Source organism: Hyla sarda, chromosome 2 (assembly GCF_029499605.1).
Source record: "Hyla sarda isolate aHylSar1 chromosome 2, aHylSar1.hap1, whole genome shotgun sequence".
NCBI lineage: Eukaryota > Metazoa > Chordata > Amphibia > Anura > Hylidae > Hyla > Hyla sarda.
The window spans coordinates 47,612,465-47,638,928 of record NC_079190.1 but is presented as its reverse complement, the minus strand read 5'-3'; the positions used below and the strand labels follow the sequence as shown (position 1 = coordinate 47,638,928).

Below are 26,464 nucleotides of genomic sequence, written 5' to 3'. Positions count from 1 at the left end.
AGTGTTTCTGGTGTGATGAGGTGTAATACTCCATAGAAGAACAGTAACAGGCTCACTGAACAGCTGTCTGCTAGACATCTAAACAACTGCTGCCATCAGCTGTGACCACCTCCTGCAAATACTCTCTGGCTCACTCGGTTAACCCTTTGTGTTCTTTCTTGTTCTCGATTCCATGGGTCCCCTGTAGGTCTCCATGGTAAATGAGTCGGCATATAAACACCTCGTAACCGTGCACCATATATTATCTATCTAATCGGAGATTTGCCTCCGCCGCAATGCATGTCCTCTTTATAGCCAGCTGGATTGACTTTGTCTAATCCGTCATCTTGTTTGATAGGGGATCTTTGATCATGGTTTCGGTGAGACGTGGTGTCATTGCTTTGTTTATCTAGCGCCCATCCTTTTCATATCCTACTATTGTATTACACAAAAATAACATTGGGCCATGTACAGCGATATTTAGTTTCTGTACCTTTCCAGCTGTCTATCCTACAAATTGATCTTGATTTTTCTGGGTGAATCTCTAATCAGAATGTCTGTCTGTTTGGAAAGGACTAGATTTATCACGGATTTGTGTGACAGGATCTTTGTCCACACAGATTATGGCGTCCTGATGTAACAAGGACCCACTGACCTAAGAGATAATGATTGTTGTCTTTTAATGGGAATAGTCATTTTGTGTGAACTAATGATAAAAGTTTGCACTCCTGTTCTGCAATGGGAAGTTACCTACCGCTTTGTAATGTACTTCTGTATAAAAGTAGGTTGGTTCTGGTGTCCACATAAGTATGGGACTTTTCTGTGAATAATAACACTGCCTCGGTGTTTGAGATCTGTTTCTACGTAGGCAGGCCAACTTTAATGGGAACCATTCATAGCTTTCATGCTGCCTGAACCATGTGTCATCAGGGATGGTTCACAGTGGTTTCTGTCAGCACTGCTTACCTTTATTAAAGGGGTACTCTGCTGCTCAGCATTTGGAACAAGCTGTTCCGAACACTGGAGCTGGCGCCGGGAGCTCGTGACGTCAAAGCCCCACCCCCTCAAGACATCACGCCCCGCCCCCTCAATGCAAGTCTGAGCAGTGGAGTAGTCCAGTATTGGAAAACTTATCCCCTATCTACTGTATGGGGCCTCGAGACTCCGGCCGCCGCACGAAGCAGCGGCTGACATGCCCCCTCACTACAGTGCTATGGCAGCGCTCCGGCTCTCTCATAGAGTTATATTAAAGGGGGGGGGGGGGCGTTTCAGCCGCCGCTTCGTGCAGTGGTTGACACGCCCCCTTCCTGCGAACTGCCGACGCCTCGATCGGGAGATCGCGGGGGGTCCCAGCGGTTGGACCCCCCCCGGGAACTGAAACAAAGTTTTCCAATCCTGGAGTACTCCTTTAATTGATCTGTTCTTATACCCAAACAGGGAGAGCTCCCCAATGAGTCTCAGTTCAGGTAAAATGAAGATAATGACAGGAGACTACAATATGGATTGTTACAGAAGACTTAAAGGAGTTATCCAGAATTTAAAAAAACAAACAAAAAAAACAAAAAACAGAACCTATATACCGTAATTTCTTCCAAAGACAGCACCACCCTTAGGTTGTGTGTGGTATTGCAGATAAGTTCAATTGACAAAAATGGAGCCACGTAGTAATACCACACAAAACCTGAGAACAGGTGTGGTGCTGTTTTGAGAAGAAATTAGCTCTGTTCTTGTGTTCTCGCATAACCCATGTTAGCATGTAAAATGGCCAACATGGTTGTTACTCAGGATCCTCAAAAGCAGATGTAGCTAAGAAACTGCTAAATGAAATAACAGACATGCCTTCCTATGGTTCTAAAAAAATAGACACATACGTACATGTTGCATATATATATATATATATATATATATATATATATATATATATATATATATGGAGAGGTAGGTTTTGGTACGAAGTATGTGTCGAGATAGTAACCTAAACCAGGAGATGAGATCTAATTTGCATAATTATTTCCCACAAAGCATTGCCTGCAAGACTCTGTGGGTACTTGTTCTCATATATGAGAAACCAGCTGGGTACAGAGTGTTTTGTGTGTTGGGCAGGGTTCACACCACGTTTTTGCAATACAGTTCCCGTGTACATTTTCAGTTTGAAAACCGTACGGAACCATATTGAAAACCGTATGCATTGACTCTCCATTGAAAACTGTATGCCAAACGAGGCTTCCGGTTGTGTCCATTTTGCATCCTATACGGTTTTTGGTTTTTTTTTTCCCGTACCCAAAATCATAGCCTACCGCGGTTTTTGGTTCGGGTGAAAAACCGTATTGAAACGTATAATTTATTTATTTTTACATAGGAAGTCAATGGGAACCGTACAGAACCGTATGCGCGTACGGTTACATACTGTTTTCACCATACGGTTTTGGACTTTTCACAGTTTTTTTTTTTTCTTGGAATTTCAATCAAACAAGTGAAACTTTATTCATAATGGAATGAAAAGTAAAAAAAAAATTTACCTTTTTTTTCTTTAAAAACGGGTCAACCGGACATCATTCTTCAAACCATATACGGATTAAAATTTATACACACGTTTTGATGCAGTTTAGTCCGGTTTTGACAAATCCTTTTTCTATCAAAAACCTGATACGGGAACTGTATTGCAAAAACGTGGTGTGTATTCAGTTTTCTAGATAGTTGTCGAATATTTAAACTATATAATCAATGTCTCCAGATAACTAATCGATAGATAGGTTGTTAGGATTCCCCAAATGATCCTTTTAGGACTGTCCCTGCTGATCCTCTGTTTGCAGGTGTTGGTTATTGTTTGGCGCTTAGACCGGGCGGACTGTGATACTTGAGTTACACCGTGACAATGTGTCGGTGTGATAAATGGACACAAGGGAATGGTTGGTGCTGTTGCTTGTCTGCTGGGTTTTTAGCTTTGTTTTTACAATATCGCTGACCTTCTTGAAATCCGAGTAATTGTAAATTCAATGGTAACTTTCTCCATCTGCTGTGTGTGTCCAGCTGGATTCCACAGGACATAATACACATGGTGAGAACGGATCAGGTTTCTGTAGTATTTTGGCTAGGTGGAAATGCTTGGGTCTTCATTTTCTTGAGCAGGGTTTCCCAACGAGGGTGCCTCCAGCTGTTGCTAAACTACAACTCCCAGCATGCCCGGACAGCCGTTGGCTGTCCGGGCATGCTGGTAGTTGTAGTTTTGCAACAGCTGGAGGCACCCTGGTTGGGAAACACTGGCCGGCATTTATCATTGTGTAGAAGACGTTGGCTGTCCGGGCATGCTGCTAGTTGTAGTTTTGCAACAGCTGGAGGCATCCTGGTTGGGAAACACTGGCCGGCATTTATCATTATGAAGTATTTTTCTACACTTTTTTTTTTTTTTTTTTTCTGTGTGCTGGTAATTAGAGATGAGCGAACTTACAGTAAATTCGATTCGTCACGAACTTCTCGACTCGGCGGTCGCTGACTTTTCCTGCATAAATTAGTTCAGCTTTCCTGTGCTCCTGTGGGCTGGAAAAGGTGGATACATTCCTAGGAGACTCTCTCCTAGGACTGTATCCACCTTTTCCAGCCCACCGGAGCACCGGAAAGCTGAACTCATTTATGCAGGATAAGTCATCAACTGCCGAGCCGAGAAGTTCGTGACTAATCGAATTTACTGTAAGTTCGCTCCTCTCTTCTGGTAATGTGTAGGAGCACCAAATTTATTAAAGGGTCACAGAGCATTTGATAAATTTTGTGCAGGTCACATTTTTTTTTTTATTTCTCTCTTCTTATACACTAAAAAGCTAAGTCTGGGCTCGTGTAGTTTTAGAGACTTTTCAGTGGCTTTGCGCCTTTTCATAAAAAGGCGCAGCTCATAAAGCCCTTCCGTATCGCAACTCAAAATCAGCAGAAATGTGTAAACCAAAAGACGCAAATAAACCCTGCTTGCACCTTTTCTTGCTCATTTTCTAGACCCAAAAAACTGTCTAAAAACAATTATAAATGTCGGCCAGTGTCTTTAGGAAAATATATGGGTGCGTTCACACTGAGGAATAGGAGGAATCCTCGCCTAAAAAAATTCTGTCACGGAATTTTTCTTTTTTTTTTTTGCACAGAATATAGGAGGAAACTGATTTTGTTTTAGTTTTTTTTTTGTTTTTTTGCTCGACTACAACCACCAATTGGAATTTGCGTTATGTTATTTTTTTTTCTGTGCGGAAACGCTTTCAAGCGGAATTTTTTTTACCATTGACTTCAATGGAGTTCTGCTCGCGTATTCCCCAAGAAGAATGAACATGTTCTTTCTTCTAGCGGAACAGAATTCCGCAGTGGAATTTACGCAGTGTGAACAGTTCAGAGTGAAATACAGTGAAGTCAATGGCAAAGCAGATGTTAATTATACATTCATGTACATTGATCCTTTTCATTATACGTTCTTTATATTTATATCTGGTATTGGACATATTAATGTTTTTTTAAGGGAATTATTCCAAGTTACTCCATAACGACCAATAAGCAAATTTATTCAAAAGAAAAAGCTAAAATTTAGCATGGACATAACTACTCAGACCCTTTGCTATGGCAAGAGAAGAAGAAAAGGTCAGCTCACCGCCAAATCCATACAAATACATTTCATGGAATGAGTTTATATGTCTAGAAGCGTGGATGACTTCTTAAACCCCTTTCACACTATAAAATTCATCCGTTTTAAAGATCTTTTTGATGTTCTGTTATGAAAACCCTGAAAATCGGCCGTTAAAAAATCCCATTATACTCTATAGGATTTTTACATTATCCGTAGGGCTGGGCGGTATGACCAAATGTGTGTATCACGGTATTTTTTAAACTTTTGGTGGTTCCACAGTATATAATGGTATTTCCTAGCGCCCCCCCCCCCCCCCCCCCCATATTAATTATCAGTAGAGATGAGTGAACTTACAGTAAATTCGATTCGTCACGAACTTCTCGGCTCGGCAGTTGATGACTTATCCTGCATAAATTAGTTCAGCCTTCAGGTGCTCCGGTGGGCTGGAAAAGGTGGATACAGTCCTAGGAAAGAGTCTCCTAGGACTGTATCCACCTTTTCCAGCCCACCGGAGCACCTGAAAGCTGAACTAATTTATGCAGGAAAAGTCATCGACTGCAGAGCCGAGAATTTACTGTAAATTCGCTCATCTCTAGTTACTATCTTCCGTCTCACAGTAACATCCGTTATTAATAATGGGCTATAACTGTTAAAACGGATAATGTAAAAATCCTATAGACTATAATGGGATTTTCTAACGGACGTTTAATGGCCGATTTTCAGGGTTCTCATAACGGAACATCAAACAGATCTTTGAAACGGATGAATTTTATAGTGTGAATGGAGCCTTAGAACATCAGCCTGCTCCCTGTATTAAAGAGGTTATCCAGAGAGTAAAACATATGCTCTAACCACAGGATAGGGGAGAAGTGTCTCATCTCGTGGGGTCCCAGCAGTAAGATATTCAAAACGGGGCCGGAGCACACGGGCCTCCACCTTTCGAGACCAAATGGTCTCAGGAGTGACTGCTTGCTCTGCCACTCCTAAGATCAGTTTGTCTCCGAACGCGTGGGCCGAGTGTTCAGAGGTATGGGCCTCATTATGGAGAATGTGGATAGGTGAGAAGCTTTATTCCCCACATAACCCCTTTAAATGCAGAAATAAACTTTAAGGCTATGTTCACACAGCGGAATTGCCTTCCACCGTGTGAACATAGCCTTAGGATCTCCAGCTTCTGGTTGATAAAAAGAAAAAAAAAATCCAACTTTTAATTGGGCCTATTAAAGCCAGAAAAAGAATTGTCAATCCATAAGATGTACAAATGCAACACAAACACATTTCGAACTGTTACAGTTCTTACCATGTTTAAGACATTTCTTAGTAGGGTTCCTTCTTAATGACTGACATGTTGCCCATTTAACAGGCCTGTACCAGTTTGCTGCCACATGGAGGTGCTAGACATCACTTATTCTCCACCAGGGTCTATACTGGAAGCAGTTAATGAGGAGACGTGACATTGCTGTTGGCTGAGAGCTGAACGTCCTGGCAGTGTTGTTAGCGCTCAGCCTTTCATATTAAGTGTTGTGAATGATTGACTGCTGTAAGAGTGAATGGCACGGCCTCGGCCCGGACCCCGAATTAACCCCCTGTGGTGTTTACCTCCATCAAAGCTACATCAGTATACACTTGATTTGAAACTGTCATCTAAGTTTAGCCAGACGCAGTAGCCCAGGCATAGCTGGCATAACCCAGATAGCTGTCATGACTGCTGTTTTTAGAAGGAGCAGTGAGTCTTGGGCTGGCATCTGTTTTAGCTCGGCCTTCAAGATGAAGGTAGCACCCAGGAACTTTTTAGCTATTTTAAATTATGAGAGCAAGACTAGAGGAAAAGGGGACTGCTGCCGAACATAGTGTGGATTAGACACCCGCCGCTCATCTTGTCGGCCATCTAGTGAGACGTGGCGTTCTCTTTGTGATCCAGCTGATCATTGTACCGTGTTCCCTACAGGTTCATTGTAAAATCAGGGAAGACTCCGACATGGCCCAAGACTCTCTTATGTGCTTAGCACAGCTGGCGTCTCTCCATGGACCCATCTTTCCTGATGAGAGGTCGCAAGTAGACTACTTGGCACATTTCATTGAAGGATTACTGAATACAATTAATGGGTACGTATGGTTCCTATTCTGAGACGCCCAGTTATTTCTAGCCTACACTGTCATCCTGTGTCACATGTTCTGTTTTCTCTTCTGTATTAATCTTCTTTCTTTTCTGTTCAGGATAGAAATAGAAGATTCGGAAGCAGTGGGGATTTCCAATATAATCAGTAACTTAATAACAGTTTTTCCGCGCAATATTCTGACTGCCATTCCTAATGATCTGTTCTCGTCATTCGTGAACTGCCTCACACACCTCACATGTTCCTTTGGAAGAAGTGCAGCCCTGGAGGAAGTAGTAAGTACTGGCATTGGAGTGAGCATTGGATCTGATTGGAAATCAGACCTCTAGGTCTTTAGCAGTGTTTACCAACCAGGGTTCCTCCAGCTGTTGCAAAACTACCACTCCCAGCATGCTAGAAGTGGTAGTTTTGCAACAGATGGAGCCTCCTTGGTTGGAAAACTCTCGTCTATACAAAGCAGTTGAAGTTGGAAGAGGCAGCAGGTTGTGTTTAAGAGAATTAAAGGTTCAGGTAATATATATTATATAATTGTTTTTATTATATTTTATCTTATATTATATATGGATTATAAAATATATATAATTTTTTATTAAGAACTGTGGTTTTTAATATAGGCATACACCTAGAAAGCAAACTGGAAAGCAAAAATTAAAAGCTCAGTAGAAATCATTTCAAATCGTGAAAATAATATATGATGAATTCACTTAGCAGATTCCATTCTTTTTTCCCATATTGGAAAATCTGCAATGCAATTTGTGTTAATGATTCCCATTGAAGTCAAGAGGTGGGTATTAGTTTGGAAATCAGAGCAGATTGTAGTCATTAGGGTTCGGTCACACGTGCCGTATTTGTTGCAAATTTGCTGCTGCGTATTTTCCTTCCCATTGAAGTCAATAGGTAGCATTTATTCAGCACAGATCTGCATGATCTTTGAAGATCACGAGAGCAGTATCAGCAGAGCATAAAGTGAAAAGAAGTAATGGTAATAGAATGGAGATGCTAAATCTACCATCGAGTAATGTTTTGCATACCCCTTGTTATGCCTTGGGGCTTTCTACTCCTATAGGTAAATTAGATGTAACTTTTTATAGAACCATCCACTAGTATAAATAATCCAACTTGCATAAAATCCCTTTAATATGGAATGCTATATCATGCACGTGTATTCCCTGTAGAAAGCTTTTATTGGATACATGCTTTCTATGTAAATCTTATTTTGTAACTGAACCCTGTTCATTGAAGGCAACTACCTTCTCAAAGTTTTGGTTTGTGTGTGTGTGTGTATATATATATATCTGCCATCATGTATCGTCTTATGCCATGGGAAGACATGGAAAGTTTTCAGTAAAAGTCTGCATTCATTTAAGGTTAATGCAGGTGAATGGCATTTATGCTCTGTACTTGTGTAGATCTGCAGCATTGCTTCTATTCTCTGGAATAATTGTGCTGTATTATATTTCATTTTTAAGGATAGGGCCACACATCTCATATCTTGCTTCACCAATTTTGCTACCCATTGACTTTAATTGGTAGGAAAATATGCAGTAGCAAAATAAGCAACAAAATTCTACAACACTTGTGACCCTATCCTTAAGGTGTAATTTATGGGTAAATCTGGGAAGGAACATTCAGCTGCATCTCATGTAGGCCTAAATTCCATGACTGTATTGTATTTGTAATACAGTGCCCTTAGTCGTATGGTAATTGAGAGAAGAAAAATTCTGTGCCTTTATTACAGAAGTATCTTATCAGTAGAAGACTTGCAGCGGGTAACTTGGATTCCCAAACATTCACATACCTGTACATAGATTTGTCATATGAATAAACCCTAAATAAGTTTGACTTCTTATACAGAAGTAAATGAACTTCTTACAGGTACAGTCGGGCATTAGAGAAGGTGATCTGATAGGTATGATTTTTCATAGGTTTCAGTACAGCTTATGAACAAATAATTATCTGCTGTTTGAGGAGCTTCATCTAGTTATCCAGCCCATGTCCGGTCTGGTGAGATGACAAAGTGTTAGAGTGTTAAAGATCGGCAGTGTTGAGTGAGTTCCAAAAATGTCATTGGCTTAGTGGGTTGCTATGTGTTTTTGCCAACGCTGTACTAAATCACAAATGCCCTATGTACTGTACATGGGGTGGGTTACTTTGGTAGTCTTTTTTTATCTCAAAAAAGTTTTTAATATATTGTTTTATCTTAGTGATCAAAGATAAGTTTCACACTATTGTAGGGCTTGGAGTTTGCAGATCCTTGTATGCAATAACCTGGCTGCGGGAGATACACTGCTCAAAAAGTAAAGGGAACACTAAGATAACACATCCTAGATCTGAATGAATGAACTAATCGTATGAAATACTTTCGTCTTTACATAGTTGAATGTGCTGACAACAAAATCACACAAAAATTATCAATGGAAATCAAATTTATCAACCCATGGAGGTCTGGATATGGAGTCACACTCAACATCAAAGTGGGAAACCACACTACAGGCTGATCCAACTTTGATGTAATGTCCTTAAAACAAGTCACAATGAGGCTCAGTAGTGTGTGTGGCCTCCACGTGCCCGTATGACCTCCTAACAATGCCTGGGCATGCTCCTGATGAGGTGGTGGATGGTCTCCTGAGGTATATCCTCCCAGACCTGGACTAAAGCATCCGCCAACTCCTGGACAGTCTGTGGTGCAACGTGGCGTTGGTGGATGGAGCGAGACATGATGTCCCAAATGTGCTCAATCGGATTCAGGTCTGGGGAACGGGTGGGCCAGTCCATAGCATCAATGCCTTCCTCTTGCAGGAACTGCTGAAACACTCCAGTCACATGAGGTCTAGCATTGTCTTGCATTAGGAGGAACTCGGGGCCAACAGCACCAGCATATGGTCTCACAAGGGGTCTGAGGATCTCATCTCGGTTCCTAATGGCAGTCAGGCTACCTCTGGCAAGCACATGGAGGGCTGTGCGGCCCTCCAAAGAAATGCCACCCCACACCATTACTGACCCACCGCCAAACCAGTCATGCTGGAGGATGTTGCAGGCAGCAGAACGTTCTGCACAGTGTCTCCAGATTCTGTCACGTCTGTCACATGTGCTCAGTGTGAACCTGCTTTCATCTGTGAAGAGCACAGGGTGCCAGTGGTGAATTTGCCAATCTTGGTGTTCTCTGGCAAATGCCAAACATCCTGCACAGTGTTTGGCTGTCAGCCCAACTCCCACCTATGGACGTCGGGCCCTCATACCACCCTCATGGAGTCTGTTTCTGTTTGTTTGAGTGGCCACATGCACATTTGTGGCCTGCTGGAGGTCATTTTGCAGGACTCTGGCAGTGCTCCTCCTTGCACAAAGGCGGAGGTAGCAGTCCTGCTGCTGGGTTGTTGCCCTCCTACGGCCTCCTCCACGTCTCCTGTGTGGCCTGTCTCCTGGTAGTGCCTCCATGTTCTGGACACTACGCTGACAGACAGAAAACCTTCTTGCCGCAGCTCGCATTGATGTGCCATCCTGGATGAGCTGCACTACCTGAGCCACTTGTGTGGGTTGTAGACTCCGTCTCATGCTACCACTAAAGTGAAAGCACCACCAGCATTCAAAAGTGACCAAAACATCAGCCAGGAAGCATAGGAACTGAGAAGTGGTCTGTCACCTTCAGAACCACTCCTTTATTGGGTGTCTTACTAGTTGCCTATATTTCCACCTGTTGTCTGTTCCATTTGCACAACAGCATGTGAAATTGATTGTCGGTGTTGCTTCCTGAGTGGACAGTTTGATTTCTCAGAAGTGTCATTGACTTGAAGTTACATTGTGTTGTTTAAGTGTTCCCTTTATGTTTTTTTGAGCAGTGTACTTCACTCTGGGCATGTTCCAGTTCTTTATGGTGTCAGGATCAGTTGTACAAAAAAGGTTTAAAATCCATGACTTAAAATCCAGCAGCCTGCTGTTTTCCACTTGGAGAAGCTATACTTGTCTTAAGGTGGCCAACTGGCCATACATCCTACATAGCAGTCGGGTGATCTCTTGAGTATAGTCATTGTGGTTTCCATTATACCAGAAACCATGAATGCAGTGCCAGACCCTTTGAACAATAGACAGTAACAGCGCTCACTGTCCTCATTGACTTATAATTGATCCCCTATTATAGTGCAAACATAGCCTGATTTTGCCCGCACCCTCCCTAATGTTCATACACATACGGTAGAATATACATGTGCGTTCTCAGTAATAGGTGAATAAGCTTCTGTCAGACACCTGGTGGAGACGTCTATCTCTTGTGAGATCAAAAAGATCAGGCATGTTGAAATCGAATTTGCCTGATCCTTCTTTTTCCCTGACATCTGTCTTCACGAGACCCCACATATACAATAGATATCATATACACTGAAGTTGCCAGGTTTGGTTGCCATTCGTATATGGTGACTCCCATTATAATGTATAACCATGTGTTCAAATGCCATATTTGTATGTGCCTTCCACTGGGTATGACTGCAGTGGTGGAGATGAATCCTACTGTTTCCACTGATTCTGTAAGTAAAATACAAAGGTGCTCACTACTTCATGGACGTTTCTCTCCTGGTCCTTACATTCAGTCATCAGTCTGTTGACCACCATTTACCGTATATACTCGAGTATAAGCCGATTTTTCTTGCTGAAAAGGCCGCCCCCCCCCCCCCCCCCTCCCCCGACTTATACTCGAGTGAACTCTCCGCTTGTCAGTGGTCTTCAACCTGTGGACCTTCAGATGTTGCAAAACTACAACTCCCAGCATGCCCGGACAGCCATCGGCTGTCCGGGCATGCTGGGAGTTGTGGTTTTGAAACCTCTGGAGGTCCGCAGGTTGAAGACCACTGTGGCCTTCCTCATCATCCAGACACCCCCTTTAGTTTTCTACTCGCCTCCCCTCGGTGGGAAGGAAGGGTGAGTTGGTCCGGGTCATCCGTCCGGTGGGGAGGGTTAGTCGTTCCGGGCTGTCCATTTTCACCGGGGGGGGTGCCTCTTCTCCGGGCCCGGCCCCGGAGAAGTGACGTTGCCTTGATGACGACTCACAGGGACTCGCATGAACGTCCCTGTGCATCGTCGTCAAGGCAACGTCACTAGTCCGGAGCGGAGAAGAGGCCCCCCCGGTGAAAATGTACAGCCCGGAACGACTAACCCTCCCCACCGGACGGATGACCCGGACCAACTCACCCTTGCTTCCCACCGAGGGGAGGTGAGTAGAAAACTAAAAGGGGGTCTGGATGATGACTAAGGCCACAGTGGTCTTCAACCTGCGGACCTCCAGATGTTGCAAAACTGCAACTCCCAGCATGCCCGGACAGCCATGGGCTGTCCGGGCATGCTGGGAGTTGTAGTTTTGCAACATCTGGAGGTCCGCAGGTTGAAGACCACTGAAGGGATTGACAGGCGGTGATGATGAAGGGAGGGGGGGGGGGTCTGGATGATGGGGGTCATGATGAATTTCCCATCCTAGGCTTATAGTAGAGTCAATAACTTTTCCTGGGTTTTGGGGGTGAAATTGGGGGCCTCGGCTTATATTCGGGCCGGCTTATACTCTAGTATATACGGTTGGTTTCCTTTTTTTTTCCCACTAAGAAACATGGGACCTATACATCTGAAATGGTTGGGACAGTTGCACATATCCTTTTTAAGGGATCTGACCAGGATCATCTCCTTTGGCTGTGTGTGGGTAACGGCGTATTCTCTTGGGGCTGGATTGTAATACCAGATACAGCCTATGGATAGAAGTGGAAAACTAATCTTGGAAAACCTTTTTACCTCCTAAAACTGTTCAGTTTATGAGCTTCACAAAATTCTATAGGACCAGTGGTTGCATTAAGGCTCCTCTTTATAGTGTAGTGCTAAATTATAATCTTTATTACATTGTGCTTGAAATAGAAAAATGTGACTGTAAAGGGGGAAATAACTAGGAAAACTAGAACACTATGTAACTACTAGCATACCACTGTGATCTAGATTAATATAGAAGGAGGGAGGCTAAATTACTTAGACCGATTCATGTGGGATTATATATCCAGCAGAAGTTGTTCTTTATAAATGCGGCAATACAGAAATAGCGTTCGGCACAGCACTACATAGATGTGGCAACTGCAGTGAATCCGAACTGGGATGCTCAATTCTTGGAAGACCGTCTATATGAATGCAGCAATTGAGAAGATGAATGGCACTCACCAGTTTCGTGATGTAACAAACGTGTTTATTCCATAAAGTGCAACATAGTTACAGGCAAGACGCGCTTTGCGCACAAAATAGCTATCACCGCTACGTGGACGGCGTCCGAGTCCTCCCTTGCCTTGCCTGTAACTATGTTGCACTTTATGGAATAAACACGTTTGTTACATCACAAAACTGGTGAGTGCCATTCATCTTCTCAATTGCGGTGTTCTTTATAAATGTTATGTGGTTAAAGTGAATGTCAGGTCATATTTATGATATGAAATAAAGACCCCATCAAAAAGTGACTGGACGACGATATCAAACGTACCTTTGCTACTGTTGATGGTTTTGCCACAACTTATAAAATTTTTAGATTTTTCTCCCTGGCCTCAGTTGTAAAGGAGCCAGGGTTCAGCTGTTTAAAGGGTAACTCCAATACATGTGTCATGCACGGCAGGTCCCGGCTGCTATCAGCAGCCAGGGACCCGCCGGTAATGGCGGACATCAGCGATCACGCTAATGTGCGCCATTAACCTCTCAATACAGATCACGGCATCTACAGCAGTGCAGTGAGTAAAATGGATGATCTGATCGCCTGCGGCGCTGCCGCAGGGATCCGATCATCGATAATGGCGGACAATATTGTAAAGCAGTACAATAATAGAAAAGTATGTCATCACGGGTATCATTTTAATCCTATTGAACCAAACAATAAAGAACACATGTCATTTTTACCGTAAATTGTACAGCGTGAAAATGAAACTTTCGAAAATTTGCTAAATTGTGGTTTTCTTTACAATTTCACCACACAAATAGTATATATATATTTTTTATATCGCCATACATTTTGTGGTAAAATTAGTGATGTCATTACAAAGGACAACTGGTCGCGCAAAAAAAACAAGCCATAGTCTGTGGATGAAGATATGAGTTATGATTTATAGAAGGCGAGGAGGAAGAAACGAAAAAGCAAAAATAAAACTGGCTTCGTCCTTAAGGCCAAAATGGGCTGTGTCCTTAAGGGGTTAATATCTTTGACCTGTCGTCTGTCTGATAGTGTATGCGCTGACAAGATAGCATTAGTTACTGTTCGAAGGTATATAGAAATGTATCACTCTAGTTATTAACTTGCTTTAGAATCGCTATCAATGAGGTGTCAATGTATCACCCTTATTAATACACCAAAAATGTTCATAGATATCAGACACTCTTCCTCTTCTCTTTCCAAATAAGTGATATGGGGACCAAAGGTTCCTGATCCATTGCTTCCATTATTCTCATCCATACTGATCTCCTATATTGTCCATGTATGTAGTACTTATTCCATCTATTTTCTTTTGTTATGACTCTTTGTGTACATGCTAGTGAACAGAAATGTAAAACTGATTATAGTAGTCCAGTCAAAAAAAAAAATATATATATGTGTGTGTGTGTGTGTGTGTGTGTGTATATATATATATATATATATATATATGTATGTATGTATGTATGTATGTGTGTGTGTGTGTGTGTGTGTGTAATAGATTTATTATATTATATCAAGTATCCCCTATCCGCACAAAGTGTTGGCCGACACCCCCCCCCCCCGCAATGCATCTCTATGGAAGAGCTGGAGGTACACGAACACTGTATCTGCGGCTCTCCCATAAAGATGGAGGGGGCATGTTGGTCGACACACTTCATTCACGTGGCAGGCCCGGGCAGGAGATTTTGGGGGGGGGGGGGGTGTTCCATCGGTCAGACCCCCCACACGATCGGACACGTCTCACCTATCCTGCAGATTGGGGATATATTTTTTTAGACTGGATAACTCCTTTAACACCACTTGTGCCCCCAACATATTTCACTGGTAATGAATGGTACTTTACTTTCCGTATATAAGCCGATCTGTCTAGCTGTGATAACATAAACAGTTGCCGTTAGAGGTTATCCGGTCTTCTAAAATTGATGGCAAATCTTCAGGATAGTCCATCAATTTTAGATCCGCAGGGGTCTGACTTCCGGCAACCCAGCTGATCAGCATATTGTAGGGGGCCACGTGCCTGCACTATTGAGAGTAGTGGAGAAGGGTGCTGCAGTGTTCCCGAATTCACTTGAGACAGAACTGCAATACATTGCACCAAAACTACAAAAAGTACTACATTGCTGGTACAAGCACAGGCGAACTGTAGACTGAGCACCGTGGCTTACGTGTGAGTGCCGTCGCCCCTTCAAACATCAGATTGGGAGGGGGACCACTGCCAATATAAAACCAATGGCCTACACCAAGGATAAATAGAAGACGTCTGGAGGTAACTTCTTGCCACAGGGATGATTCTTCGTTTTTTTAGAGAACCTGTAAATGTGATTGCCAAAGAAGAGACGGCCTTTTGTAAACTGTTACCTAGTAAGCATTTGTCTTTTCAGCAAGTTTATAGCACAACTTTGAAGAGTTGTCACATCTACAGTCTCTTTTAGATCAACTGGCTCCAGAAAGTTACAGATTTGTAAATTACTTCTATTATTTTTTTTTTAATCCTTTCAATAATTATCAGCTGCTGAAGTTGAGTTGTTGTTTACTGTCTGGCAACAGTGCTCTCTGCTGACATCTCAACTTTTCTCGGAAACTGCACAGAGTAAAAGAGGTTTGCTATGAGCTTCTACTTTGGACAGTTCCCGAGACAGGTGTCATCAGAGAGCACTTAGACAGAAAAGAACACCTCAACTTCAGAAGCTCATAAGTACTGAAAGGATGAAGAGTTAATAGAAGCAATTTACAAATCTGTTTAACTTACTGGAGCCAGTTGATATATATATAAAAAATAGTTTTTTTCCTGGATAACCCCTTTAACATAGCTATGAGTCCTCTTAGGGCTTCCACGTACAGCATGAAAACAAGTCCTTTATGAAGTGCTGGAGGCTTTGACAGGTTCCTCCAGCTGCCCGGTCTCCAGCAGTCCTGCTATATGATCTGTTGACCGAGTCACTCCAGCTTTGAACTGGGGAGTCTAGACTGTGGAGATTATACAGCAAGCATAAAGGATTTGGAGGCGATGATACGACACCCGTATGTTTATATACACAGTTTGCAATGTAAGGTTGCCGCAGCTTAGCAGAGTGTATTCTTGTTCTTGTTGACTCGGTATTATTCTAAAACCTGAGTGCTAGAGCAGTGTCTCTCCAACCAGGGTGCCTCCAGCTGTGGCAAAACTACAACTCCTAGCATGCACGGACAGCCTTTGGCTGTCCGTGCATGCTAGGAGTTGTAGTTTTTGCCACAGCTGGAGGCACCCTGGTTGGAGAGACACTATGCTAGAGGATGCACACAGGTTACAGGCATCTGGGCAGTCATGTGACTTTTAGGGTCATGTGACTTTTAACAGTCAATTATCGTCTAATGATCTTTCACCTTTTTCTTGTTTTACTTGCAGCTTGACAAAGATGACATGGTATACATGGAAGCTTATGATAAGCTACTTGAATCCTGGCTCACATTGGTGCAAGATGATAAACATTTCCATAAAGGCTTCTTTACCCAGCATGCCGTCCAGGTGTTCAACTCCTACATCCAGTGCCATCTAGCTGCTCCAGATGGCACACGGAATTTGGTGAGTTTTAGTTTTTGACTTCACTACTTCAGCCATGTGCCTTGAGATCACTGTAAGGGCTTGTTCACACTGCAAATGAGAGGCGTAAACTTCTAATAAAAATATGGGCCTTTTAGGACTGGGAATAGAACATTGTATCTGAAGTAATTTATCTTCACATGTACATAGCAGACGAACTCTCTTCATGGTGAAGTTACATGCAAACCTGTGGCTCATTAGTTGGCATGAGGTGTGGCAATGCTTAAAGGGATTCTCCACTGAAAACCTTTTTTTTTTAATTTTATTATTTTATTTTATTTTTTTAAATCAACTGGTGCCAGAAAGGTAAACAGATTTGTAAATTACTTCTATTTAAAAAATCTTAATATCCTTCCAGTACTTATCAGCTGCTGAATAATACAGAGGAAGTTCTTTTCTTCTTAAACTTATTTTCTGTCTGACCACAGTGCTCTCTGCTGACACCTCTGTCCATTTTAGAAACTGTCCAGAGTAGGAGCAAATCCCCATAGAAACCTATCCTGCTCTGGACAGTTTGTGACATGGACAGAGGTGTCAGTAGAGAGCACTGTGGTCAGACAGAAAATAAATTTGAAAGTTAAAGAACTTCCTGTGGATTACACAGCGGCTGATGAGTACTGGAAGAATTCAGAATTTTTTATTTTTTTTTTTAATAGAAGTAATTTACAAATCTGTTTAACTTTCTGGCACCAGTTGATTTAAACATTTGTTTTTTTCCAGTGGAGTACCCCTTTAAAGCATACCTGCCACATCACAGAAAAAATGAATCTTATATATGTTACTCACTAGGTCATGTAGATTCTTTACATGTCTTTGTGTCTAGCTTCTGTATTTGGCTCACTACTCCCTCTGTTTTGCTGTTCACTCATTCCAACATCCACTGCTCAGAAATGGGCGTGTCTGAGGCAAGCACTGAACCTGCCCTTACTCACCATGCATTTACTCCCAAAAGTCGGCTGTGATCTGCTGGGTCTCTTCATCCAATCACTGCAGGCTGGTCTGTAATCCCCTCCTCTTTGTCTTTATGGTGCAGTCTAATAGAACTGGAGTGAGCACAGACGAGTTGCTAGTCCCGTCCTCACTTCCTGGAACTTGTCCCTGCCTGTGCTTCAGCTGGGACAAAGATGATGCTGCAGCCGGACAGGATTATATTCTGAATGTGGTATGGGGACCCCTAGTGGTCTTTTATATAAGCAAGGGTTTCCATAAAAAGATAACTTTTTCTTATAAGAAAGGTTAATGATTTGCCAAGTTGTACAACATATAAAAAGTTTTAGATTCTGATAATGCCCATTTAAGCAGTGTCCCCATTATAATATCATTGTATCTTACTGGGATATTCCATACCATTATGGTTGTTGACGTCCGACCCTTGGGACATCTGTCCAGCCAGAAAACCAAGAGGCTAAACTTTTTTACACAGAGATTTCCCTGGCTCTGCTGTATATAAAACTGCAGCATCACTCCATTAAAGTATGTAGCCGTGCTCCTCCTTAAAGATCAGTAACAAGCAATGTTAGGAGTATTTGATAATTACACAAAATCCTGGTGACTGTCTCAATCCATTCTTGTGCTGGTACATCTGTAACATGTACCTCTAGTCCAGTGTTTTGCAACAGCTGGAGGAACACTGTTTGGGAAAACTACAACTCTCGGCATGCCTGTACAGCCTTCAGCTGTCTGGCATGCTGGGAGCTGTAGTTTTGCAACAGCTGGAGGCATACTGTTTGGAAAATGCTACTTTAGTCAGCATTAGGATTATTCTATATATTATAATTTGGGAATTACTACAGTAATCCTAACTTAGATTAGACTATACATGTCAGGCATTGTTTTTTGTTTTTTTTTTGTTTTTTTTTTGTTCATTGTCCCCGGAACATTTTAAGAAAATTATGGTGACATGCATCAGTCATTAAAAAAAAAAAAAATCACATGCCGGTATTTGAAAAGTTGTTATTGGTTGGAGGTAGTGCTGCGCGGTATACCGGTTCATACCGAATACCGAAATTTTTGTGCTGCACGATATACATTTTTCCCATACCGCAATACCGGTTGGGCCCCTCCCCCTCGGGAATGAATGAATTATCAACCCAGTGCTGCGCTGTCCCCACATCGGGGAACCAATCATATGTGACCTGCATGCGCTGTTCTGCTTCTCCCCCCCCCCCCCCCCCCCCCAACTATCAGCGCAGCGCTGTCCCCATCGGGTAACTAATCACGTCACCCGCAAGGCCGTGGAACCGCCACAAGTTACAAAAATACCGTTATACACATATTTGGTCATACCGCCCAGCTCTAGTTGGAGGCCCCACCGATCAGGAGAACGTCCAGCACTGAGACGAAGACTGATAAAAACAGACATGTCTCTGTGACTCCTTAAACATGACAAGGACCCATATACGCATAAGGGCTCATTCACACCACTTTTTTTGGGATATGGCAGCTGGATCTGGTGGGAGAATTTAAAGGGATATTCCAGGAATTTTTTTTATGTGACTATGCTACAGGGGCTGTAAGGTTAGTGTAGTTCATAATATAGTGTCTGTACCTGTGTGTGACGGTTTTCTCACAATTCTTCTGTGATTTTCACCCCAATATTTATTTTTAACAGCATACAAAATGACTGCTGTCTCAGATTTTTCCCAGGTTGCAATGCAGCCGAGACCTGATCTCACTAGTCAGCTGATGACAGGGAGCTAGGGATCGACCGATTATCGGTTTGGCCGATATTATTGGCCGATAATCACGATTTTGGGCATTATCGGTATCGGCAATTACCTTGCTGATAATGCCTACCGCACCTGCTTTAAATCATTGATCTGCAGCGGCTTCTGTAGGGCTGGGGGGGGGGGGGGGGGTGTAAGAGTGGGGAAATAGCCGATAATTTATACTGGAATATCGGTATAAGCTATCGGCCGGAAAGTCCACAGCTTATCGGTAACTGTATCGGCCCTAAAAAATCAATATCGGTCGATCCCTACAGGGAGCCTGTCTGCTTCAATGGGTGGATGGATCAATCTGCTAATGCAACAGCTGTAGGCACCCTGATTGAAAACCACAGGTCTTTTGAATGGATGCAGCTCGTTTATGTATCAATGGGTGGGGTGGCTGATGTGTGGGAGGGAGGAAAATGGAATCATGGGATTTGCAGTCAAAGAGGAAAACTCAAAAAAGAATAACCAGTACACAAAAAGCTAGCCACAGTGTTATGGTAATCTCACAGCATAGCCATTTAGCCCCAAGACAAGCGCAGATCCTTCCTAAGCATGTCCATTACTGTCTGTCAGGTACGTACTAAAATCACCTTATGGTGGAGAACCCCTTTAAAAACTGTCCGCTGCAGTATCCCTGCCGCACCCCATTCTGAACAGCTGAACAAATGGTGACTCCAGTTGGCTCATTTTGGGACCATACCCAGTTTTGTTACCGGACTAAAAACTGCGGTCTACCACTGGTTTTAGTCTGGCAATAAAACTGATACGGTATGAGCTGACCAGAGTCACCATCTGACTCCATTCTGCTCATTCAAATGAATGGCGTGTGACGCAGGTCCGGCGGGGATACGGTAGCGGACAGTTTTTAAATTCTCCCGCCAGATCAGACTGCCATATATCCACAAAACATGGTGTGAATTCCCCCTTACTGTGACCCAAAAAATCTAAAATTCAAAAGGAGGAATTATCATTCATGTATAGTTAATGGACATTGTTGGGTGCCAGACTTCTGTCCTATTCCATGTACACACGTTTTAAGCTTCTCGGTCCGCTACTTGCCGATAGGGATTGCAGTATGTATCTTTTTTTGTGACTATGGCACCATGTCCTCTGATTCCTTTTCAACTATTCACCCTTACAGTAAAGCGGATAATCTTCAGAAAAGTCTGTACTTTGTGTAAGGCATGCAGCCAGTTAATCCATATATATAGGAACTGTTAATGCAATTGGAGTAACAAGTGTCATGTATATGAAGGGGAGGGGGGGCCCTACTCTATCAAATAAGTTATTTAGCTCAAAGTAACAAATTAAAGCACAGCTGACATTCCGCAGCTCGACTTGGTTTCAAAGCGGTAGTCAGGGCTTACGGGCGGATAGGAAGCTCTCTGTAGTCGGCAGCTGCAGCTTTGAAGTCACCAAAAGAGACGTGTTTGCTGGTTTAGATTAAGGAGAGACAGGAATCTGGGAAGTGTGCGGCGAGAAGTGCTGAAGTGTGTAGCAGATTTTCTCCTGGATGCCCCGCTAATGCTCCGCACCCACTTTAATTTTCATATGTGCATAATGTAGTACGCTCAGTAAAGCTGGCGGGATAGCCTCACTGGAACCATAGCTGCATGTCTGGGCCCGAGCTCTCCTTAAAGGGGTTCTCCAGTGGAAAACAATTATTTTTATTTATTTTTTTTTTCAAATCAACTGGTGCCAGAAAGTTATACAGATTTGTAAATTACTTCTATTAAAAATCTTAATCCTTCCAGTACTTATCAGCTGCTGTATGCTCCAGAGGAAGTTGAGTTGTTCTTTCCAGTCTGACCACAGTGCTCTCTGCTAACACCTCTGTCCGTGTCAGGAACTGTCTAGAGTAGGAGCAAATCCGCATAGAAAACCTCTCCTGCCCAGGACAGTTCCTGATATGGACAGAGATGTCAGCAGAGAGCACTGTGGTCAGACTGGAAAGAACTACACAACTTCCCCTGGAGCATACAGCAGCTAAGTACTGAAAGGGTTAAGATTTTTTTAATCGGTCATTTACAAACTTATTGAACTTTTTGGCATCAACTGGCTGCAGAAAGTTAAACAGATTTGTAAATTACTTCTGTTAAAAAAAATCTTAATCCTTTCAGTACTTATGAGCTGCTGAAGTTCAGTTGTTCTTTTCTAAGTGCTCTCTGATGACACCTTTCTCGGGAACTGTCCAGAGTCGAAGCAAATCCCCATAGCAAACCTCTCCTGAGACAAGCAGAGATGTCAGCAGAGAACACTATGGCCAGACAGAAAAGAACAGTTCAACTTCAGCAGCTGATAATTATTGGAAGGATTAACATTTTTTAATAGAAGTAATTTACAAATCGGTTTAACTTTCTGGAGCCAGTCGATATTCCTGGAATACCCCTTTAATATGCTGCTATCTTTGCTTGTATCTTGAACCATCTGGTAGCATTAGATAATGTGTCAACTGTGTTGGCTTTGTATACCTTTTAATAAAACACTAGAGAGAGTGCGCACACACGCCTTGTGGAGATGTTGGCTGCTCATGTGGTCAGACTGGGCCAGTGTTTCCCAACCAGGGTGCCTCCAACTGTTGCAAAACGACAGCACCCAGGCTTCGGCTGTCCGGGCATGCTTGGAGTTGTAGTTTTGCAACAGCTGGAGGCAGCCTGGTTGGGAAACACTGGACTGGGCAATGATCTAGTGCAGTGGTCTTCAACCTGCGGACCTCCAGATGTTGCAAAACTACAACTCCCAGCATGCCCGGACAGCCGTTGGCTGTCCGGGCATGCTGGGAATTGTAGTTTTGCAAAATCTGGAGGTCCGCAGGTTGGAAACCACTGATCTAGTGCATAGCTTACATATGCTTGCACACCTAGGATGGCTTAATAAGGAGAGCAAGATCTCCCTGGCAATGAAGGGCTATGTACATCTCATGAGGTGATAGCATATAATTTATATATGGCATCACCATGATTGCCGAGGGTCCCAACCTCTTGGACCTCATCCAGCCCTTTGGCCCGTGCACAAATTTGCCAATAGCATAGCACAGCTCCATTAATGTGAATGTGCCTGCCCTGAAGTCCTCTTCACTGCCGGAGTGCCGCTATATATAGTGCTGAATATGAAATATGAGCATCGGTCAGAATGGTTTTCTGTCGTGTATTGTTGCTCGTGTGTGTGTGTGTGTGTGTGTGTGTGTGTGTGTGTGTGTGTGTGTGTGTGTGCGCGCGCGCGCGCGCATCTGCATATTTAGTAGAATGGTTATGAGCTGATAAAAACCCTAGCAATAGCTTTATTCTGTGGGTAAACACATAAACAGATACTCAATATCACTGCGGCGCCACCACAGGAAGAATGAAGCATTACACTAAAAGAATATGTGCGAGTCAATGTAATGCACAGACTTAGAATTTAGTTTGAAAATGCGGTTTGTAAAGCAGACAACCACTTTTTAGAAATGGGGCGACATGGGTTTTCTGTCAGCTGTAAGTAAGTGCTGGGGCCAGCACAATGTTCAGAGCTCTTTAGCGTGAAACCTTTAAATTATTTAAACTATATATTTTTTTTGTTTAATAACTTGTGTTCCTTTTCTTTCTTTTGCTCAGACTGCTAATGGTGTTGCCTCCCGGGAGGAGGAGGAAATAAATGAAATTCAGGAAGATGACCGTGACTTATTTTCTGATCAGCTGGCCAGCGTGGGGATGCTGGGGAGAATTGCAGCGGACCACTGCATACCTCTGCTGACAAGGTACAGGACAGTTCACTTTTTGGCAGTGAAGTTTGCAAAACCCTACTTGGGGTACGTTCACACGTACAGGAAGGATCCTGCGCAGATTTGATGTGCAGGATTTGAAGCTGCAGATTAGAATCTGTGCTCAGTCATTTAGTTTACATGGAAAATCCTGTGCATTAAATCCTGCGCATCCAATCTGTGTACTTGTGAACGTACCCTTAGTGTATTCACACGTACAGTATCCTGTGCATATTTGATGTGCAGGATTTGAAGCTGCAGATTTCAGTGAAAACGAAATGACTGAACACAGTTTCAAATCCTGCGCGTCAGCTATGTGCATGATACTGTACGTGTGAATACACACTTAGCTATGTTTAGAGACCATATAATCCAAGGATGTGCTCTATTTTCTAGAACAGGTAAAAGTCCCTTTTTAGACCAATAAACTACTACAGGCAACAGATCTAACCTTTTCGCTGCATATTAACCCTTTAAGAGCTCATCCAAAGAGGACTGTGACTGTATGAAGGCTCTTCTCGAGTATTCTGCAATAAGCATCTCTTAGTAAAGCGAACATCCTTTATCCATATATTGCATACATATCTTGGTGATAGCTTATCAAAGTGGGGTGCAGCAGGGGAGCCTTATAAAATCTGGGGACATCCTCATCATACAGTTCCATTTATACTTCTCCATAGTGCTGTGTCTCTAACCAGTGGCTTGAGATGCTTAGATGTATTTGCTAATACATTTGTGCGATACTGATCCCAGGAATCTCGTAGTAAATTTGATAACTTAAATTTCTTATCACTGTTAAAGAACCTTTTGGTGTTTTTCAAATACAGAATATTTGGGGAAACCCCTGCAGTATTTTTTTTTTTCCTCAGGCCAATCAAGGAATGGGAAATATAAAGGAAGGACTTTATATACACATCTGGCTTCGGCTCAAATACTGGAGGGCAAGTTTAGCAAAAACCGCTGTGTGTGAAGCCACACTTAAGATGGTCTTACTTCTTAGATGGCTGTCAGCCAAAAGCTCATTTAGGCTAAGTTTCCACTTGGTTTTTTTTCTGGCAGTTTTTGGATATCTGCCACTGCAGTTTTTGAGCCAAAGTCAGAAGTGGATCCATAAGGAAGAAGTGTAAGTCCTTCCTTTATATGTCCTATTCCTTTTGAATACACTTCTGGCTTTGGCTCAAAAACTGCAGTGACGGATATCCAAAAACTGCCAGAAAAAAACCAAGTGGAAACTTAGCCTTAGGGTCTCTTCATACGTACAATATCCTGCACATTTTTGATGCGCAGAATTTGTAGCGGAGTTAAGTGAAATGGTTTACAACTAAAATCTGCAGCATAAAACCTGTAGCTTCAAATCCTGTGCATCAAATATGCTTAGTGTGACTAGACCCTTAATAGACAACTATTAAATTATTCCTATACAAGTGCATGCTCTGCTTGAACAGACTTGCATGTTCTCTATAGGACGATCTCTAGTGGTGGCTCATCTACCTTAAGAATAAAGGATTAGGCATTTTGAAGTCCAGCATGCGCATCCTTCATTTACATGACATGTGCTGTCAGGACAGACCCATACACCAGTTTTTGCAGGTTTGGCCAATGTCTGTGTATGGCCTCCTTAGAGTCCTCCGGCATGTGGCAGAGCCATATACAAGAGGATGTTAGGTGAAGTATTGATCTTTATAATCTTCCTGTAAAGCCCATATAACTGTATGGGAATAGTCACTATATGACTGTGTACTTTTTGTACCTTCAGCTTGTTAGAGGATCGAGTGACAAGACTTCATGGGCAGCTACAAAGGCACCAGCAGCAGTTACTGGCCTCACCGGGGCCAGGATCAATAGATGATAATAAAGTGCTGGATGACCTGTATGAGGACATTCACTGGCTCATTTTAGTTACAGGTAAGTGATACTTTATTTGGAACATGCTAACAAGACACAGGTGTATTTGTCTAAGAAAGGGTTGGTACAGTTTTTAGAACATGATCATATATATATATATATATATATATATATATATATATATATATATATTAAAGTGTCCTGAAGGGGTTCTCCAACACTTTAAAAACGTATCCCCTTACACAGGATCTGACCGCTGAGGCTTTACCCGTTGTATGAAGCAATGTCTGCACTCGCTCCATGCATTGTCTATGGGCAGTGTTTTCCAACCAGTGTTGCCCCAGCTGTTGTAAATCTACAACCCCCATCGTGTCTGGACAACCCAAAGCAAAAGCTGGAGGCATACTGGCTGGGAAACACTGGTCTTTGGCAGCACCAGAGAATTTTCCAGATCACATACTTATACCCTACCCATAGGTTAGGGGAGAAGATTTTAAAGGGGTACTCCCATGGAAAACTTTTTTTTTTTTTAAATCAAAAAAGTACTGAAAGGATTAAGATTTTTTAATAGAAGTGATTTGCAAATCTGTTTAACTTTCTGGCACCAGTTGATTAAAAAAAAAAAAAAAAAAAAATTCCACAGAAGTACCCCTTTAAGTGCTGGAATACCCCTTTTACATTCTCCTGTAAAATCTCCTTGTTGCATGGTAGTGCATGCGAATACAAAACTTCACAGAGTTTTATGGTTACAGATCTAAAATACGGTCATGTGGCCTAAGGCTGTATATGTTGAGCAAAAATGTCAATTTTATTTATAGTGGGCCTTTTTTTAATATGTTTTAGGTGCTTAATATACAACTTATAATAATAGTGGCCTATAGAATGCACAGTCACTAGTAAGTTTGGCTTCGTTGAGATCATGCACACACTCAAGGCTGTCCCAGACTAACCCCTTGTGTGTGTCAGGTTCACTCCTGGGGTCAGTGTTGCTTTGTACATAAGGTTCCAGACAAGGTCAGTCTCAAATCTTCTAGGAAGAGTTCACAGCTGAGGTCAGTTTATTTACTTCAGCTCCCATTACAACCAGTGTCACTGGAACAGTCTGTGGAAATGACTACGGTGTGCAGGTCTGTAGGTATAAAACCATAAACCAGGCTGTTCTGCCAAGGAATGAGTAATGTTCAATCACTTTGTAACCTTCATTCATCAATATAATGGTTTGTTAGAACCACTTGGAACCTATAAAAGACAATTAGAAATTACAGCTCAGCTGGCAGCAAACTGGGGTAAAGTTCCAATATTCTGAACTTAAGTTTTTCAATGCAGGCTACCTCTTGGCTGACGATGCTCAGGGTGAGACTCCATTAATACCTCCAGAAATAATGGAATATTCAATTAAACAGTCAACTGAGGTGGACATCAATACTACACTGCAGATCCTAGGATCCCCGGGGGAGAAAGCGTCCTCTATACCCGGGTGTAACAGGACAGATTCAGTTATCAGGTCAGTCTGAGATGGTGGAAGAGCTGAATTATTGGTCTGAGATGATTAATGATATGCTGAATTATTGAAGGTTTTATGGGCATCTGTTAACACAAACTAAATGCATTGACTTTTTCTGTCTGACAGCCATTAGTGTAATACAGGGACAGCCAGATTGTATTACGTTGTCCACCATCTAGTGATATATTTTCTCAGCAGA

General features: G+C 42.5%; 1 protein-coding gene across 4 annotated transcripts in view; it reads left to right on the top strand.

The window, feature by feature from the left end:
- XPO4 (exportin 4) overlaps positions 1-26,464 on the top strand; it is a 150,166-nt gene that overhangs the window by 98,571 nt on the left and 25,131 nt on the right. For all 4 annotated transcript variants that reach the window (XM_056561726.1, XM_056561727.1, XM_056561724.1 and 1 more), the window contains exons 8-13: positions 6,525-6,682; positions 6,794-6,968; positions 16,269-16,445; positions 22,771-22,913; positions 24,673-24,821; positions 26,088-26,265. In XM_056561726.1, coding sequence (XP_056417701.1) covers positions 6,525-6,682; positions 6,794-6,968; positions 16,269-16,445; positions 22,771-22,913; positions 24,673-24,821; positions 26,088-26,265 — 980 coding nt within the window. The remainder of the gene's footprint in view (positions 1-6,524; positions 6,683-6,793; positions 6,969-16,268; positions 16,446-22,770; positions 22,914-24,672; positions 24,822-26,087; positions 26,266-26,464) is intronic.